The 20,591-nt window shown below is 42.6% G+C and overlaps 1 protein-coding gene across 1 annotated transcript in view; it reads left to right on the top strand.

The window, feature by feature from the left end:
* Window positions 1-19,978, top strand: part of znf385a (zinc finger protein 385A) — a gene marked incomplete at both ends in the record, with an annotated part of 46,604 nt that extends 26,626 nt beyond the window's left edge. Inside the window, 6 exons of the mRNA XM_083895492.1 lie at window positions 2,511-2,621; window positions 7,389-7,560; window positions 15,275-15,625; window positions 18,718-18,902; window positions 19,012-19,104; window positions 19,724-19,978. Coding sequence (XP_083751618.1) covers window positions 2,511-2,621; window positions 7,389-7,560; window positions 15,275-15,625; window positions 18,718-18,902; window positions 19,012-19,104; window positions 19,724-19,978 — 1,167 coding nt within the window. The remainder of the gene's footprint in view (window positions 1-2,510; window positions 2,622-7,388; window positions 7,561-15,274; window positions 15,626-18,717; window positions 18,903-19,011; window positions 19,105-19,723) is intronic.
* Window positions 19,979-20,591: the final 613 nt, after the last annotated feature.

Raw genomic sequence — 20,591 nt, 5'->3', positions numbered from 1 at the left:
TCGAAAACACTAAAAGCAAATGAGTACGTTTTGGAAACTTCCTGTTCAATTACATCATAGAGCTCCACTGCTGTTTCATGAGGACATGTTTTGGAGAGCCCTCAAGTCAGAGAGCCGTGCGAGCAGCCATGCAAAAAAGACTTGCTGGCAGCTGCAGAGAGGCTTTAACAGCTGAAACGACTGGATGGTTCCGCGCTGACCCGCACCCCACCCTGAGCGTAGGACTGACCGACTGGGGAGAAGCCCATGAATCACATGTTCAGTAACTCCACCCCAGCCTTTCTGGAGAATTTCCCCCCCGTGCAATGTGACGATGGGTCACAGGGGCTGAAGTGACATTTGGCATAGGTTAAGAGAAGTTGCCGAGGTTGATTGTTGATATTTGTTTTAAATTATAGTCTGGCGTCGTGTTCTTTGTTCTTTACATGTACAATTGAGCTGCCCCTGTATCCACTCCTCCACTCCTCCATCCATCTGAATGAACAGCCAACAGAGCACTTACTTTAGACTGTTCCTGAGGAGAGAAGAAGATGGACACATGGAATGAGGAGTGTAGTAAACAGAGCCAAATGAGATAAGAATGCGTGATGTGAGGATGTCCAGTATGGGCCTCTCGCTCTTTCGCAACCCCATGCCTCATTTTTCTTTCTTTCTTTATGTCCCAGTTCACCTTCCTCTCCCACTCATGTGCTCCTCCAGATGGTGTGTGTTTCTGTACGGTCCTGTCACCCGGCTAAATATCTAGGGCCTCCTCCCCATTTCCCTCTTTTACTGTTTACACTGTTTCTTAAGAGTTGCCGAGTAACAAGCGCGGTGCAGAAAGTCATGTTGTTGAGGTTAAGAACAACGTTTTAGGGGTTTTTTTCTCTACTCTGCGTCACTGCTCAGACTGAGTATTGACTAATACAGGAGAAGATATACTCTGGGTGTGATATATCATAGCTTGATAATCAGCCAAATTAAACACAATGATGAGCCAAACTGAGACACAGACTTGGGGAACTCCCTGGAATTGCCTTATGGATTAAAAAAAAAAACAACAACACTCACTCACTCATATCCAGATTGTTTTTTTAAGAAGTGGAATTTTGTTTATTTACATTCCTTTTGCACACCCATACCATACACCAACATCTTCTAAACTATCCTTGCACTATCTACAGACACAGTGCCAGACAGTTGTCTGTGGTGGAAATCCAAAACAGCAAATGACTCCACAATTAATGCTAAGGTGTTTTAACAATGTTAGCTGGTCGAAGTCAGCTTCAAACACAGATAAATAACTGCAATGAAGCCCTTTTAGATTAGTTCAGGCAAGGCCTTAAGTCAGAGGCTTAGCCCGCTGACTCGTGCTAAAGAAAGTCGGTTAAATTTACACATTACACGAGGTGTCTAATACCACACATTATGGACGACCGAGCTGAAACAATTAGCGCAGGAACAGTATGAAGCAGGATCATCAGTCTGAGCCTCGGTGAGCTGGAACAGGTGTTTCAGTCATAGCAACATACTGTCAACACTGTTGATTATTTGCTGACCATAAACATTCAGTAAACTCTGGATGGAGACTTTAAAGGTCCCATATTATGCAAAATCAACTTTTTAATAATTTAAATCCTTATATTTGGGACTCTGGAGGTCCTATCAGTCGGCAAAGTGTGAAAAAAGACGACTCACTCATGTTTTTGTGGTCTAAGTACAGGAGATAAAACTTTCGCACAAAAGTTCTATTCTTGGCTCCACAGTGCAGCACAGAGTTCTACACAAACTTCCAGCCTCAGAGGATTTATCTGTCCAGTGGATACATGTTATATATGACGGCAATGTGCCTGCTAGAGCCTGCAAATGATTTATTTTTTTAAAGAGATACTACTAAACCGTGCATTCTGAACAGGGCTGTTTTGGCAGGGTGATTGAACTGCTGTGGTGCTTCATTCTTATGGTATTTTGACCAAAGCATGTCACAGAGATGTTCATTAGGACACCAGGGAACTAGGTTAACTTGGAGAAATAGGGTATAATATGAGTCCTTTAAAACTTTCAGTTCAGCACTTTTAGTTTTACCAATATACACTACCGTTCAGAAGATTGGGGTCACCTATACAATTTTTTTCCATTAAAAATCACACTTTTATTCTTTAAAAGAGTTGCAAAATGAATAGAAAATATAGTCAAGACATTGAGAAGATTAGAAATAATGATTGTTATTCAAAATAATAATTTTGCCCTTTGGTCAAAAGAAAACTAACCCTAACCCAACCCAAAACTGTTTTCAGCTGTACTAACATCATTGCACAAGGGTTTTCTAATCATCCAATAGCCTTCTAACGCGTGCTTTTCCTTCAAAAATAAGGACATGTCTAAGTGACCACAAACCTTTGAACGGTAGTGTAAGTGTATTGTTTGGGCAAATACTGCATGTTGATATTGTTACGATACACTCAGAACTGTAAAGTATGAATAATAGCTCACAGGTTCATTCTCTGCCCCCCTGTCATGTTTTCTGTCAGATGGACCCGGTGCAGAAGGCTGTCATCAACCACACCTTTGGAGTTCCTCTGGTCAAAACCAAGCGGCCAGTCATCTCCTGTAACGTCTGCCAAATCCGCTTCAACTCAGAGGTAGAGGAACAACACGCGCTCGCTGTGTACACAGCATTCCCCCCCCCGCCCCTTTATGTCTCATGATGTCTCACTTTCTGTTGCAGCATTAAAATATGATGCAATTTGCTCCTCTCACAAACACACACACACACACACCACAATCATGCACATTTTTCCTCTAAATGTGTTGCCATTTGCTCTCCTGCTAGCGGGCGCTGACACAGACAATGTGCTTCGGCAGTTGTGACCTGACTGGAATTTATTTGTATTGCGACAGCGTGGAGTGGAAGCAATAATCTCTGGGGCACAAAGCTTCAAGACGCGCTGCAGAGGCAAAGAGAGAGCGATTGCATTTTTATTTCCTAGCATTTTGAAGGAGATTTTCTCTTGCTCATATACACGGCCAAAGCCAGATTAATAAGATCTGGAGAATATGGATCATATAAGCGTATCATGAAGTAACAATATCCAAAGTATTGACTGTTTTTGTAAAGCTTTAGCATAATTCAATTAATACTAGCAGTGTGTCCATATGGTGCACTTTATTAGAACTCATGAAGGGAGTTTAATAGCTTTGCCCCCGGGCAACTCACATTCATGACTGATGACAAATTAATGAAATGTGTAGGAATGCTAACTCATTCGGAGTTGTTTTTCTCCTGTTTATACATGATAGACACATGACAATGTCAGTGCTAAATGTCATGCATGTGGTGTATAATTTGGCCGATGATGGCAGTGGTGAAGACTCCAGGTCTAGGGCATGCGTCCATGCACAATACACAACATTAAGGAGTGGACCGGTGCTATAAATACTCCTCAGGTCTACAATCATGGTTTCCATGTGGTCAGGCAGCTGCAGGGCTGTGATCTTGAGTTTGCTCTTTGCACAGTTTCTCTGCCGTGTCTCTTCAGTTAGATAGATTATGGTTATGCCGGTTCTGTTGGATATGCAGAAAATCCAAATAGATTTTTCATAATAAAAAAGCGAAACAATTATTGAATGTACACTACCGTTCAAAAGTTTGGGGTCACCTATACAATTTTTCCAAGTTTTCCATTAAAAGTCGCACTTTTATTAATCAAAAGAGTTGCAAAATGAATAGAAAATAAAGTCAAGATATTGACAAGATTAGAAATAATGATTTGCAAAACTGTTTTGCATCATTGCACAAGGGTTTTCAAGGGTTTCCTAATCATCCAATAGCCTTCTAACGCAATTAGAACACACAATGTACCATTAGAACACTGGAGAGATGATCTGATCTATTGTTTTTCTTATTATATTTTGCCTTATACCTATACAAAAAGAAAACAATAATCACAATACTCATGCAAGTGGAGCATTTCTGACTGGAAAGCATGCTCAGGATTGTGGCTGCAGAACATCATACCCCCAACAATCACGGCTGTATGCTCAGAAAAATAATGCAACGTATGAGCAATGTCATTTGCAGCCGGCTGTGTGTCCTTTGAGATGTCCTACAAAGCACGGCAGGAGAAAAACTCCACATTGCCATAGATTTACTTCCCACTCGCACTGAACCTTTAACATGATATTAAACCTTAATTCTCAAACGCTTGGAAGAATCCCATGCTGCATTTCAAAGCTCATTTCGCCAGTTTATGCTTTGCCCTTGATCGTGACATTTCTCTGTCTTTATCTGCCATCTGTAAGTCAATGTGGTTGCTTAGGTCAAACACACTGACGTGGGCTACCGTGAAAATGTCATTATCAATGTATTTGTCTTCAAACGATTTAGCTCTGCCTTCTTGTTCCCGCCCTGTGCTCCCTTCATTTCACGCATAATTTTGCCGTCGCTCATTCATCACAGTTGATCTTTCTCTTCCGTGCCTGCCTCTCTCTCTCTCTCTCTCTCTCTCTATCTGCCCCTCTCCCCCTCTCATGCTGCATTATTTACACTGTGGAAATGCCCAAAATTGCCTGCCACTACTTATTATAAGATGCATTTGTCAAGGGCATGGATTAGTGTCTGGCTCTGACTGCCCCAGTGCATCTTGGGAAAGTGGGAGGATGGAAGCGTGAAGGGGAAGGATAGGAGAGGATAAGGAGGATTTGTGCCCAACTGTCCCTGCGTTGCTTGGCGGTGTGATGGCGCTGGATGGTGGTTGTATGCAGAGTAACCTTGGAGGCGTTGCTGCATTAATGACATCACAGGCTCCGTTGGCGCTGCATCGACCAGCGTCACAGGTGCTGCAGGACGATTTGGCTGATACGCATCCCGCCCCCCACATATTTTCTTCCTCTTCCTCTATCCTTGACTGCTTTCTCCCCCATTTTCGCTCACCCTCATTCTGTTTCTTGCTCATTCTATTGGCCCGCGCAGTCTATTTCTATTATTATCTCTCACTATTAACTTCCTCTTCGCTTTTCTCCCTCTTCTGTCGCATCTGGAGCTACAGATGTAGCTTTGCCGTAACATTGCAACCTTCACCTAAAAATGATAGTCAAGCTGGAAAGCATTTCTTTAGCTTGGACCTTTAGTGGTGCAGCTTTCTTTTATCTCATTTCTGTTCTCGGTCCAACAGTTTATATCACCTTCCTTGTCTTGTAGTTCCTTGGCTAGGAACCACACATCATTCGTCTTCCCTTCATCCTTTTGCCTCTCTCCTTCCAAAAGCTCGAACTGACTTTCAGCAACTTGGCAGCTGATCTCCACTGGAGAGGATAAGAAACCCCTCTGCATATGCTTTGCCATACAGCTCCATATCTCTTTGCAGTCACTTCCTGATCTGAGAGACCATTTTTATTTTTGCTGTCCTCCCCCTTCAACCCTCTTTGTGCCCACAGCTCTTTCTCTACGCCTTGATCTGCAGGCTTTGCCAAAGCAGCTATTTAAGATCCTTCTGACGGGTTATAGTCACACCCAAGAATCATGTGGTATATTAGACAAGCTTATATTCTAGATGCCATCAGGAACACACATAAAACAAATATACAATGCTGGACTCGCATACATAACTCAAAACACTGCCTGCCTCCCCTACCAAGCTGGTTTTTCCCCTTAGGCTTGACGTGTGGTCAATGTGACGTCCCAAATGTCAGTGAAATCCTACTGGCCTTTCAGCACGTATGGCAGCTGTCAGCCACTCTTCAAGATCAAGACTGTCACTGTCTCTGTCTCGACTCACTGTAACCCAGCTACTGGATAATCATGTTTTCATTGGACCCTTGATACAAAAAGTATTCCACACAACAGGTCACAGTGTACATGTGGACACAGCAAGGGGGGGGGGGGGGGGGTATCTGACTAAAGGAGGGCAGAGTATATGCAGATATCCTGAAGCTAATATCAATACCTTCTCAAAATACTTGAAGATCTTATCACCACTTATTTAATACATATTTAACTCACAAAACAGAGGACAGCCATACAAAAGGAACTCATAAGCTGGAAAGAATAAATTAAACCAAAGACAAGGTTTATACAAATAAACAACAAGTAACACTTTGACTCAAGCATTCACGACTTTGGAGTCTATTTCGTGCAATTTCTGATATTATTTCGCGCCAGGAGGATCGCGTTCGCTGACGCAAGCTGCGTAACGTACGTCACATGTGCGCGTGGGGCCCCAAGTCCATCATGCAGGGAGAGTATGGCTGTGCATCGTTGTTTTAACGCCGGGAGGAAAATAAATTCATTTATGCATACTTGTTTCAGTCAAACTCTATGGACAAAATTTAATTTTACTTTGTACTTTTCAATACTTTTTAAGACCCCGCGAACACCCTGGAGGGGAACAGAAGTATAGATCAACAGCAAATGGGGGTTTCATGAACACAACCTGCCCACATAGTTGTGCATACGTGTGTCTATAAGTGTATGGTTGCTCCGCCTAGCAACCAAGCAGCTCGTCCACCACGTCGTCCCCAGCTCACATACCTCTGTGCAGACACACGGACATACACAGACTACAGGCAGATTCCCTCCCGTTAGACGACTCATCTCTTTTGTTTACATTCTGAACAAACACATTAGCTAGTAGCCTCGTGTAGTAAGCCTTTTGTAATAGTGGCTACAACTCCTGTGAGAAATCACTGCATTATTTATGTTTTACTTTGCTGGAATGCAGCAGGATGATCTTCGGCATCTAAAAGCCTCCAGACTGAGAAGCAGCACTTTATCTTTCTTACATGAGATATTAGAGACTAGGTCTTTCCTGCCTGGCAGCATTCATATTTATATTTCGACCACTTCTGAGGCAAGAAATTAAGTCTGGGCCGATGTAAGAGTCTGAGTCTGTGCAGCCTAAGGCAGTCACGGCGCTTCAGAACCCAGGTATATGATATGTTCTGTAATCGGCAGATAGCATGGCATCCAACTCAGCCCAAACTCAGTCTCCATTTGGCATTTCTGTTAGCATAACTGCAGTAATCAAAGCCCCATGCCGTCAGGGTGAATGTAGAGGTTTATACTACAGATGATGTCATATTGGTCTCAACAGTTATGTCTAATGTAGACAAACAGATGAACCAACTATGGATACATATAATCATGTACTGGTACATGATTGAAACCAGACAACAAGATGGCTTTGGTACAAGAAGGGCAGACAGTGCGGGTCTCAGGTGTCTCCTTCACTTGCATCGCTTATCCGTTCCAATGTTGTAATCTATCTGTTTATGCACGGTAAACCTGCCTACTGTCTGGCTCCTGCTCGTAGAATATATCCAATAACACGCTATCATAATGACAAACTTGTGTGGGGGTGTATAATCCAAATTGAAATGTTTTTTTTTCTCATATGTTTTTGTTTTTCTAGAGCCAGGCAGAAGCACATTACAAAGGAAATCGCCATGCCAGGAGAGTCAAAGGCATCGAAACCTCCAAGAGTCGTCCTCAAGAGGGGGAGAAGCCTCATACTGTGCCCCCTACCTCCCCATCTCCGCCTGGAGCCCCGAGCTCGGTCTCAGACAGCGAACCCAGCAAAGCAGGTGAGAGAGCGGGAAAATACTGCACAGAAAAATGAATAACTTGTGTGACTTTGATTGTAGAAGCAATCGTTTCAATCCATGCATTATGTGCAGGAGCTTATCACGTTGTTATGAAAATGAAATGTAAATTTGCAAAAGAAAATACCAAACGAATCAAATTGATGCCGCTTTGCAGTGTGTAGCACTTCTTGTGAGCATATCTGTGTGCAGTGTGTTTATGGTCTGATTTGGCTCCAGTAGAAAGTGTTTATGACACTGAATATATTACAGAATATCATAGTCAAAACCTACTGGGGGAAGACCCTTCAAAAGGTGGGACAGAAAAGTGCCCATCTATGATTGTTGACACATTACATGTCATTAAGATTAGAATTTGAGCATTAACTTTTAAGCGGTGTGTTCAAATCAGTCTTCAGGCACCAACATAATAAATGTGGGTCAGTCAGAGACCACTTGACTAAAGGACGATCGTAGTAAGCAGTTCAATATCTTTTGCATTTCTTATCCAAACAAAGTCGGCACTGCCGAGGGAACCGTTGGACGGATGTTCCTTACATTTATAGATAGATATGCCGATGTCACCTGCTACTGATCTTGTCTGGTCAATGAAACTTCAGGTGTCTTGTTCTCTGAGTGACAGGTAGATGAAAGTAGAAGCGCAGTTACTGAAAGTCCGCTCTAATCGCCACAATGCTTTGTTCAGCTGGTCGGTGCAAAACTGCTTTAATCTGTTAAGACTGTGAGCAGGTGAGCTGGCGTAGAACGTTGTAACATGGCAGTTTCTTGGCATGTGTTGTCTGTCTTTCTGTGTTTGCACAGTCCTCGACAAGTTATTGTGAATTACGACACCACAACATCAAAACAGACCGTGTGCTTGAGTCCAAGGTGTGAGTAATGAGAGAAAATCAAATATGGCCCCATTGTGGAAAAATTGTAATAGACCAGGATATAAGCCAGAAAGAACAGAGACAGCAGCTGATCTGACTTTGATTAGCAATAATTCCCTGATGGCAGAATTAGAATACAGGACATGATGAAGCTCTTTCTTTCATTCAGTCAGTCATTTGTCTGCAGCTCTGTCCCCGTTGTCCCAGTCTTATTTAATCTCCTTCTGTCTTGCTCATCATCCTATTTCAAGCTGCAATTCCAAGAGTGGATACACTTTGTCTCTGCCCTTCTCCTTTCTCCATCCACAACTTTCCATTCCCTCAGTGTCACAATTCTGTCCTTGGATCAAACACAAGGCAATGAATAGACCAGTCATGTTTTGGTGACATTTACAAAGGTGTCTGTCGCTGACTGTTTACACCTTATTGCCATGAGGACACAGAGCAAACATGACACATTAAAAGGAAACTCTCAGGCCCAGGGAAGGCCTGAATTAAAGCAACAGTTGAACCACTGTGTTTGACTTTTTAAATCATCCATACAAATAACACTTCAACTTTTATTCCAGCTGATCCCAGAGTAGCAACTAAGCAAGTCCTTTTTTCACTAAGCCTCCCTCATAGGTGATGTGAGATCAGCTGCAGGCCCGTTGCCATGAGTGAGACTTCCAGGGGTAAAATCCAAGAACAAGAGAAGCCAAAACAACCCTACGATGATTGAGATCTGAAAGTAGCAACATGTGAAAGAATTCCTTTTTCCATCCCAGGCTCATTCTTGTGAGCCTGGAACCCTTTCTCTTGCCGGTCTTCCTGCCTGCCTGCATACTTCTGTGTGTACGTGTGCGTGTGCGTGTGCGTGTGCGTGTGTGTGTGTGTGTGTGTCTACTGTATGTCCTCTGTGTGATCCTGTCCCTCTGCTCCATGGCTGGGGGACAGAACTCTGGGAGCAAACAACTATGTATGACCTTAACTGGGAATGCAGCATCTGTGGGGCTGACACAGAGTCTAAAAGAGGTCACTTATAGACATTTATGCACTCATACACAACAGGAATGAACTGATATCATGATACTGTCCATGAAATCGCTGGGTCAGTGATTTGAAAACGCAAGAAATAAAATATGGTACAATCCGTGAACTTTAAATATGCCATAAATGCATCACTTAAATCAGGCAGGATGTTGTAAAGAGGTGACAGAGGTGGTAAATCAATCAGCACAACAGTGAATGTGTTATTAACAGCAGTATAGTATAGTTCAGACTGGCTAAGTGTGAAAAGTAGGTTACACTATTCTTTACTTAGTTTTATTAGAAATATGGTTAGAACCAAAGTCACAAAAATATTGTATGGTACAGAGCACAGTGCTTTAAAGTGATTTAAAAACGGTTTAACAAAAAGTTAAGATTGTACTTAGTTACACAATAAATTGTTTTTAGAGAACTGTAGAACATTTCTGCCTTAAAGATCCTGAAAAAGTGACTGAGCTATAAACCAATTTCCATTTTAAGATAATTAAGAGCGATGTATGCGTTACAGATGTTTTGAGTATATGTTGACTGTTTTTGTTTTGCTTTTTTCTTGTTGTATGAATGTTTTCTGGTTGTAATTATAAATATTAGGTATGTTTGTAAACCAGCTAATGTAAGACTGTTATGAAATTGTAGAGACCCCAGGAATTATAGCAACTGTAAGACAGAAGCTAATGCTGGTCTTAATAAACAAACAAACAGACAGCTAAGAAAGATGCCTCTAAGCATCAACAGAACACTTCATAAAGCCATGTTTAACTTTAATAACCACAGAAACTCGCCTAAAAGCTAAAACAAACCCTCCATTCTCATGACAACCAAGCACAGTTTAAGCACCAATCGACCAAACCAGCAGGTGTTACCAGTGTAAACATTGAAAAGCAGCACCTGAGACTCGGCGTGTTTATGTAAACAACGAGGAAAAAACGTTTTTATCACTTTACAACGAAGATTCACAAATTCAACCGCAACATAAGAGCAAAACAACAACTCTCTTTCCAGAAATACAACCAAAAACGTTGTCTTACCTTTGCTGTTTATCCAAACAACTTGTTCCCACCGGAGTTTCCTTCTTCTTCTTCTTCATTTTGTTTTACGGCGGTTTCCATCCTACGGAGCCCCGGCGCATTACCGCCCCCTTCTGTTCTGGAGTGTGAACATACATTCGCGCGCACACAATACACATTTCTATCCTACCTTATGTCATATAAAAAAGCCCCGTATCCCTGGAAAAACTCCGGAATAGATCCGCCTGGAATGGAAAACTACACCTCCCAGCATGCGTTGGGGGCTATATTCGGCCTGATTGGTCATTACAGAGACATTTGATCGTTATGATTGGAGAAGCGTGATAATGCGACATGTAAATAAAATTAGATGGGTTTAATAATTTGGTCCCCAAGAAATCTCAAATGGCACAGATGGTTTAGAATAGGGCCAAATACAGATCTTGACTAAAACTTACTTTTTTAATTTATTTTTTTTTAATAAAAAAAAAATATATATATGTTTTTAACTCCAACTGCATATTTTTAAATGTTATTAATTAACTTTAAATCCTTTGTGTTGGGTTCCATCTGCACTCACTCTGACACAGTGGCATCTGCAATGAAGCGTATACACTTCTGATGGACTCTCGTGTTATCTTTATTTTGATACCAAGACAATTCACATCAGATTGTAATTGCAGGGATATACTCTATTTAGTTTGGGCATGTCATTTTCAAGCAGGGACCCCCAAAAAGAGGAACAGAGATGAACTGATATCAGTATTATCGGAAATGTGGACCCACTTTTTAAAGATGCAGTGAGCCAAATCACGATATAAATAAGAGCAAATGTGTGCATATAATGTCGCGACTAATCTGGAACACCTAATTTTGTTTTGGTAAACATACTTCAGTCAATATATAGTGAATGAATTATAACGTCATCTTATTGAAACATATACGCGCTAATCTTGACTACAAGGTTGGAAATCGTCTGCGTAAGTTCACGTCTGAAGGAAGAGGAGAGGATGACTGTGTGAATCTCTAAAACACAGAGCTGTAAATGAGGATGTAGGATTGTTTTTTTTTTTTTAAATTAACAGTATTACAGCAATATTACAGTCCTGCTGGTCAGTAGAGGTGACCTTCTCTTTCACGCTGCATAGTTTCTCATGAACATTTTATTCTAAACATAGACACAAAGTAATAATGGCCATAAACAGGACACATGATGACCTTGCTGAAGGCTGAAAGAGTGGGATGCTAGTTGTTGTTGTTTTTTTTTTCATTTTGGTCAGGTCATATGTTTTATGTTTTATTGCCCTTAAATAGTTTGTGGTCAGTTTTGTCCCCAAAGAGACGTCTCGCGGCTTTTGGAGTATTTGGCCCAAAGAACTGTTGGTTTGGCTGTGACTGAGGGCAAAGGAGAGGCAGCTGTTGAGTTGGAGAGAAACTCTGCTCTCTCTCTCTCTCTCTCTCTCTCTCTCTCTCTCTCTCTCTCTCTCTCTCTCTCTCTTCCGTCCCCATTCTCTTGATCCTTCTGTTGTCTGACACGCCCACACTAATGAAGGGCCCTGTTAAAACCACCATGATAATACAGCGCTCTTTAGTCCACGCAAACATGCACTGGTGCGCACACGCCCACCCAAGGTCAATTAAACAGATGACTTTCATGTGAGGGCTAGAGTTGCATAGTTTCGAGGTGACTGTAGTATTGAGTTACATGGAGCTGATACGTTGTTTGTTTTTGGACTTTAAAACTCGTTATTAGGGAATCCACTGATTTTTCTTTTTTATATATTGGATGAAATGTACCCACAAAAACACGAGAATCTAATGTACAGAATTTGTGTGTGTGTGTGTGTGCGTCTGTGTGTGTGAGTGTGTGATACTCAGAGTTCAGATGTAGGCCAGACTGGGAGAAGGCACACGCCTGCATTATGAATGACGGTCAGGTTTTGCGTTGCATTTCGTAGCTCGTTAATCATTAAAAATGGGCATCGGGAGGGCACTGGTGACAGATGGAGTTATCCTGCCTAAGTAACTCTTACCGCTGATCTCACACACACACACACACACACACACACACACACACGCGCGCGCAAACACACACAAAAAGTCCTGTCTTACAAATTGCCATACCAACGTTTGTCAGTACCGCAGTTTTGTGGTAAACCACTATGTAGTTTTTGCTTAAGCTGTTGCTACTAACTGTTTACCTTGGTTTTAATTTAATTTGAATTAAACAAAGCATATGGATCACTGCATAGTGCTGCACCCACACTTCAGACTAATATCAACAAACTATTACTCTGTTCTTCTACTTTCAACTGTACATTTTTTACAACAAATAGCCCATTTGTGTCTAACCCCATGGGACCATTTACACTCCATCCACTCCACTTCCTCGTGACCCCTTGTCTCTTCCTGGTTGGCTTGCAGTCTTGCTTAATACTGAGATTCTGCACAATAATGACCATTTGCTTTTTATTTCCAAAAAAAAAGCTATTGCAGAATAGAAAACCAATCATCCCAAAGCAATAGGCCTGGAACATGGACCGTCACAGCAAACAATAGCAGTGCTGCTGCTCTGAATTTGAATTGGTCTGTATTCAATCCCATGGCTTTATCAACAAAACCCTCTCCCCATGGACGGACCGCATTCTATACATAGCTTTAATTTCCTGAAGTGGATTAAGCCAAGACAGACACACCAGGCTGAAGTGTAAAGCATCTGGACTGTATTATCTCCCTTTGCTGACCTCTCCCTGTAAATAATGCCTTCTTCTGTTCGGCTGTGAGGTCAGCGAACAGAGGCAAAGGTCAGTGGAGTGCCTCATCCATGTTAAATTACTGTACAACCCAAGTTCCTGGTGAATCGAGCAACTTTGACAGTGGGACTCTTTAGCAATTTGTCTACTCTGGAAGAAATTTCTTTATGCTTTTCATTTGTTTCAGTTAATGTGACAAAAAGAACACCGTTGCTTAGTGACAGCAGTGATTTTTTGGGCTGAGACGAGCAAGCACATTAGATTGTGGCTATGGTTATGTCGCCTCCAGGGGTTTGCATCAGTCTGGTATGAGGTGTAATGGTGACTGGATGTGATGGCTCGGTGTGGCAGAGCTCCAGCAAATCCCTCACTCCTATCTGGCTTAACGACCGCTGTTGCTTTTCACTTGATTTTTAACTCAAACCACATGTTATGGTCGCTGTGGATTTTTGCATTTGTTTTTCTGCATTTCAACGGAATAGTGTGTGTGTGTGTGTGTGCGTGTGTGTGCGTGTGTGTGTGTGTGTGTGTGTGTGTGTGTGTGTGTGGGCGAACTCCAACAACTCTGCAAATAACTACCCAAACAACAACCATTTTCCTGCACATGCAGGTACAAGCTCACCAATTTCACTTAACTTAGCTCAGGTGCATTGTGGCAGAGGAGGCACATTATGAGTCACAAACTTCACACACAACACTTTATAGACCCCTGAATGTCATGTAGAATCAGAGTGAGAATTATTCCTTTTTTTTTTCCTCTTAACTTTTTTAATCAAACATCTGTTGGACAAACCCTGCATGCGTCCAGCAGCTGGAATCTTGCAGTGTGGAAAGAGAGGGAATTTTGATCTTGGAAAGCTGTGGAATGGAAAGCACGCGCAAAAGTGGCATTTTCCACAGAGATGACATCATAGAATGGTGAGAGCCCCCAGTCACACAAGAAGCTAAAGGGTGAAGCCAAAAGAAAAATACGGCGGCCCCTATGGGATGTGTCATGTGACAAAATGACAAAGTGTGTGGTCCTTAAAAGGAAACTGGGCAGCTTAAGTCAATATTTCTTTCTTACCAGAAATACTTTGTGTTATCCCTTTAACACCATAATCCAGTGGGGATTTTACATTGTCTGTATTTGGCGCTAACTCCTGGTGAGTCTGGAAAAAAAGGGGGCCTGCTGGTCCTGGTTAATGGGGGAGTTCTGAATACCCCACCCAAATGTAGGGGTCTTTTTACAGCCCACACCCATCGCTTTGTAAATACCAAGAGCATTACATATGGGAGTGGCTGACCATAATGTATGTATAAACATGTACAGTGATGAAAAAAAAAAGAAGCAACCATGCTGAAACATGCAACAATAAGAGAGTAAAACTGCACAGAGAGAAGGAGAAGAGAGCAGAGGGAATAAAACATATGGAGAGGAGAAGAGAGCTCACCTAATGATGTTTTCTTTGGACTTCATGCATTGACCTGCGACAACACACGGGTCATACTGCTTTAACCCCAGCCAAAAACAACAGGTGTGTAGGAAAGCGTGGACTCGTGCACAGGCTGAGGTTTCTGTTTCCGATTTCTTGCTTCGGAAGATAAAAAAAGAAAAGAAAAAGAGACCACATCAGTGAAAGACTTGCCTGAAAACTTCAAAAAGCCTAGCAAGTAGGAACACGTCAAACATATGACTTTAAATACTTAGGACATACATTTCCCTCCTGTGGTTTAGTACTTTATGTATTACTTCAATTAAAATCAGCTCTTTTTGACCAGTTCCTGTACAGTAGGAAGCAGAAAGCAATTCATTGCAAGCACTTTATGCTTTTATGTCTGATCTGTGGAGGAGACCACGGCTTCCTCATTCAAATGGGAGTGTTTGCAGTGTCTTTTGATGTAGTCTTTGTGTTTCGAGGGAACTGTGATTCACCACCCAATTTAAAGACAATGAAGTCACTTATAAAATGTTCTGTTGTTTCAGTAAATGACTTTTACAATGGCTTTGGCTTTGACATTTTCTTTGTTTTCCCTCAATGTGTTTTTTTTTTTTTAGATGAAACATGGCCTTCACAGTTAAATGGTCCCCAGCTGGCCCCGGGGGCCCCTCCACCGCTTACCACCCCACCAACCCCACCCATGGACTCCCCTGTGGCATCGGCGTGTCCCCTCCTGTCTACTCAAACTTCGCCCTTGATCCCCCCGTCCTCCACCTCCCCAGGCTGCGGCGGCGGCAGCGCCAACACAGAGCCGACTGGATCCGGACCAGGACCAGCCACGGGCGCATCAGTCTCCAGCAGTCCGTCCATCCCAGAGACAGAGGAGGACAAGGCCAAGAAGCTGTTGTACTGCGCACTGTGCAAGGTGGCAGTCAATTCCTTGTCACAGCTGGAGGCCCACAACAAAGGTGGGTGAAAGTCTATATTAGCTGCCAATCAAACAGCGGTGTGACTCTGTTCGGCACTTGTGTTGAGTTGCTGCACTTCGACTTGAAATACTGCTGTTATTGATTGAAGCGTAGTCCAACTTGTGTGTGTGAGGGGATTTTTTTTGCCAGGAAACTGTCCCACGTGTTGTCTGAAAATGATGTCATGACTAAAATGAAATTTAAAAAAAAAAATTGAGTTTAGTGAACCTAGAGACAACCAAGAACGGAAAAAATCTCTCTTCAGTCACAACTTTGACGAATCACGTGTTGCATTCATTGCAGGTTAAGACATTCATTTTATACATTTAACACACACACACACACACACACACACACACAGAACAGTGACCATAAGTGCATTTGTCTGGCTTCTTGAATTTGATTAAAGATACGTCCTCAGTCAGTGTTTCAGGTTTAGTGCAACCCAGCAGATGGTGCAGAGAACAACACTGATCAGCAGATAGCTGATCTGTTTGACATTGACGGGCAACACCCATGTAACAGAGCCCTCCTCTCCTGGCTTCAGCAGCTTTTTGTCAAGGTGCCTCACCTGTGAAGCGCACACCCACGCAACCACACGACCGCAATCTCTTCACACGCAAAATATATCATTATTTTATTCGTCCCAACTTAAACAGTCACGATTCATCTTTTGCAGCACACAGCACAAAAACTATTCCACACACCCTGAAGCCTTTCTCTTGACAAAGTTGCAAAGAAGGAGGGTAAAGGCGGGAAAATCACTGTATGGGGATTTTCTGGGAAAATTAAATGAAAATAGGCTGTTATGTGGGTGAGCTCACAGCACAGGATTCAACATTCAGTCAGACTGAAGCGCTCACACATGATGCCATTTTTCTCAGTGCCTCAAATATCCCATGTCGCATGTGACCTTTTTGTCGCCCCTTTTTGCTGGATCTCCATTGTTTCCTTCGGAGTTATGCTCTCTTTACAAAATGCACGCATCCACTGTAAATAAAGGGGAAAAAAGTACAAAGACAGAGCACACAATAAAGAGCAGGGTCCACATCAGTGTAACTCTACCCTGCTTGCTCTGAGGAATGTAAAAAGGCAGCCAACAGTTGCCTGTTGATGTTGGATAAAGTATTAATCGATAAACGTCACTATTATGGTCAGACTAAACCGTGGAGGCTTTTTAAATTTCAGTCTTTTTAAAGCGCCGACTAATTCTCAAACAAAATGTACACAACATTTTGCTCTACATCTGCCCCATCCGCTCATTAACTGTGTACAGTAAGAGATCACAGACAGTACATGTCGCGGCGTCATAACATAATCATAGCCTCGTGTTGCCTAATTGGCTCCAAACGTCACCCCCTGGATTAGTAAGAATTGAAATTCTATGAGTGAAATGATCTGGAAGTAATAAAAAAAAAAGTAAAATCAATACGATGTACGTATGTTAGCAGGGTTGAAAACTGAAAGCACATGTGTGTCGTGCAAGAGAACGAACAGCAGAAAAGATAGAAAAAAGACAGTGATGTATTCGTATTTTTGTTCTGCAAGTGTCCTGTGAAACCACTGGCATGTTGTTCTCTGTCTGCAAGTGTGCCTGATCTCCTAATGTCTTGTTTTACACTATGAGTTGACCTGACAGAGAGTGAGCACTGCCCCCCCCCCCCCCCCTTTGTCAGGTCCAAATAACAATAACAGAGGCAAAAACTGTAAGAGTGTATTTTTGGTCTCAAACGAGCTCTGTCATTTCAGCCTCTTCCTTCCCGGCAGAGCCTCCATGGTCCTCAGCAGTCACCCGACGCCAGCACTTTTTCCCTCGTCTGTAACCTTAACTCTGTTCAAAGGGTCTTTAGAGAGTCACTCCAATTCAAAGTTAGTGCCACTGACAGGGAGATGCTTTACTTTGAGAGTCGCCAGGAATGAAAATGTGTGATTATTTAATGAGGAACTATTCTGGCACACTGTGTGGTGAGCTGCTCTGCAGACCACTTAAAGGAGAAAGTAATGTGCAACAGCACTTATCTACTTTGGCCATCTTCTTCTTTGTAAATTTAGCCCGGTTTATATTATGATTTGTTCAAATTAAGGACATATAAAATGTTTTACAAGTAAATCTACGACAAATAAATGTATAAAACTTGCATCCACAGAGTTGAAAACACATGAGTTTTCTTCTTTCCTGAATTATAAATGGATTTTTTCTTTTAAAAAAGAGGACTGAGACAGAAACACAGGGTTACACACCTTAACAACACATTACATCATGTTCTTGCCCTGCAGGACTGCAATGAAAATAAGGCATGTGATGTTTTAAAAAAAAAAAATTGTGGATTGTGTTTTAATTTATCTAATAAATTAAAATCAATCAATCGGTCATTAATGTAATGACGTGTAGAGATGCATGGTTGACATGGAGTTCAACAAGAAGCGTGACAGTATGTTGTACAGCATGGATTTCAGATATGTCTTCATTCACAGTGCGTTAGAGTCTTTTTTAGTGAAACAGCAGGATATAAAGCACAGGTGTCATGATCTCACAGCACAGCAGTCGGTTAGACTGCAAGACGTATGACGAGGAAAATCTGTTTCTCATAATAACCTGCCCTGAACTTTCCAATCTTTGACATTTACGGTCAAAATTATTTATTCTGAAGATGAAGATTCGCCGGTTTTGCGAGCGTTTATGGACACTGCAGCGGGATGTGGATGATGAATTTTACGACAGTGCGTACTGTATGACCCTCCTGCAACCCCTTCTACTGAATCATAGCATAATCAATCCCTCATTATCACTATATTTAACAGCAGAGCATGGATTTAAGTTCATCGACCAGATCACCAGATGCACAGCTGTACTACTGCTGCCCTCTAGTGGTAAAACAGTGGCACTACAACTTCATTTGACAGTTCTGAAACGTGTCATACAGATGTGGTCATTTTACGAGAGAATGAAGACATAATGCTCTGCTTTCACACCTCTGAAACTGTTGCTGTTACTTTACTCATTTGTTTTAAGTTGCAATAAATCACCACTGATTCCTTCATTGTATTCCGTAAGCTTCTAAATAGGTCATTGTTGTGTCTCTGTCTGCCAGGTACCAAACATAAAACTATTCTGGAGGCACGGAGCGGGCTGGGCCCCATCAAAGCGTATCCTCGCTTGGGCCCCAAACCCAGTGGAGAGCAGGGAGGGGGGCCGGTGGACCCCAACACTCAGGAACGAACCTTCCACTGTGAGATCTGCAACGTGCGGGTCAACTCTGAACTGCAACTCAAACAGGTAAGAGGAGGAAGACGCTCAACGAGTAGCATCTTTCTGTTTTGTTTATGTTTATGTCATTGAAATGGAAAATCAGACTGATCTGTACCCCTGTGTTCTCACCGCTCAGCACATATCAAGTCGAAGGCACCGGGATGGCATGGCAGGCAAGCCTAACCCCCTCCTCAGTCGGCACAAGAAGCACAGAGGAGTTGATTTGACGGTAACCTCTCATATTTCACTGTTTCAGTGTAAATCTAACATTTCCTGTGTGACATGGTGAACAAACCTGAGATCCATAGAGCATTTGGTTCTCAAAGTGCGGCCCGCGGGCCAATGGCGGCCCGAAGAAACATTTCTCGCGGCCTGCAATGAATAGTTGATAGTTTTAATCCAGGAGCTACTAAGCTTGTTAAATGTTTATTGGACATTACTGGACACAGACCAATACGTGTAAACTGTAGAACTGTAATCTGGTCTTTGAAATTATTACAAATGGGATTTCTTTCTGCTTTTTTTTCCTTTGGCGGCCCTCAGTCCAATGTTGGGTTCCTAAATTGGCCCTCAGGTATCAAAACTGTGAGAACCCCTGCCATAGAGCAAATGTAGAGTGAGAACAAGTGGTGTACTTGGAGCATGTTGATCCAAACCCTTTGAAAGCCGTGTCCTGGACCTCTGCATTATGACAGATCAAACGAGTCTAAAAATGAAGCTCTATATCTGTGCTACTTTGTATTGACCTTCAGGATCTAATCATTTTATCCCCATTCTCTCTCTCACTCCCTCTCTTTCTCTTCCCTCTCTTGTCTTGTGCTTCTTGCTTTGCCCTCTTCTCTTTTTAGTCTTCCTTGACCTTCTCCAAGGATCTCACCAAAGCTTTGGGGGCAGGACTATTGCCCAGCCCCTTGGTTGTCGCTGCAGCGATGGCTGCCGCAGCTTCCTCAAACCCCTTGGCGCTCCGTGCAGCTGCTGCCGGGCATCACCCCCACCATCACCATCACCTATTGCAAGGCCCTCCTCTCAGCCACGCCATCCTAAGACCCGCCCCAGGACCCATCCGCACCACGCATGGGCCAATCCTCTTCTCCCCTTACTGACACATCACCTACTGACTTGGGCCAGTCAAGAGCAGCCACTCCAAAAGCACACTGTGAAGATACAAACATGATCAACAAGCAATGGATAGAGGGAAATAAATCCAATCATTTCAAAGTCAAACTGAAAGAAAAGCAAAGGGGAAGACGCAGCAGAAAGGAGTAGAAGTTTTTGCCTCTCTTTGTTTTTCCCTTTACCTGGAACTCGTCCTTACATTTCAACAACTCCTGGGTGATATGCAGCTGGAAATGAGCAGAGGAAAGATATTGATTATGCATTGAACTCCCTTGTACATCTTTCACCTCTCGCGCTCCCCCTCCCTTGCCCTTGTCATGGCCACCTTGATAGTGACAGAAGAAACACACGCAGACCTTTCTATAAAACATTAAACCATATGTAGTGTTACATAATTATTCTGGGCCAGGTTGGCTTCCTTCCGTCATGGTGGCTCTGTTTGTTCTTCTCATCCTATGCACCTCGAAAAAAAAACCAAGACAATGATGTTCATGTCAGTAGGGTATAGCTGCTTCCATGTGTCTTCTCGCTGTATGTGTCACATCCACAGTAGTGTACTGTGTGTCCCTTTTTCAGTTTGTGACACTGTAGGTCCTCGCG

The sequence above is a fragment of the Microchirus variegatus genome, assembly GCF_963457635.1.
Source record: "Microchirus variegatus genome assembly, chromosome: 9".
Classification (NCBI taxonomy): Eukaryota; Metazoa; Chordata; class Actinopteri; order Pleuronectiformes; family Soleidae; genus Microchirus; species Microchirus variegatus.
Note: the sequence above shows the minus strand (reverse complement) of the source record. Positions and strands in the feature narration are given on the sequence as shown.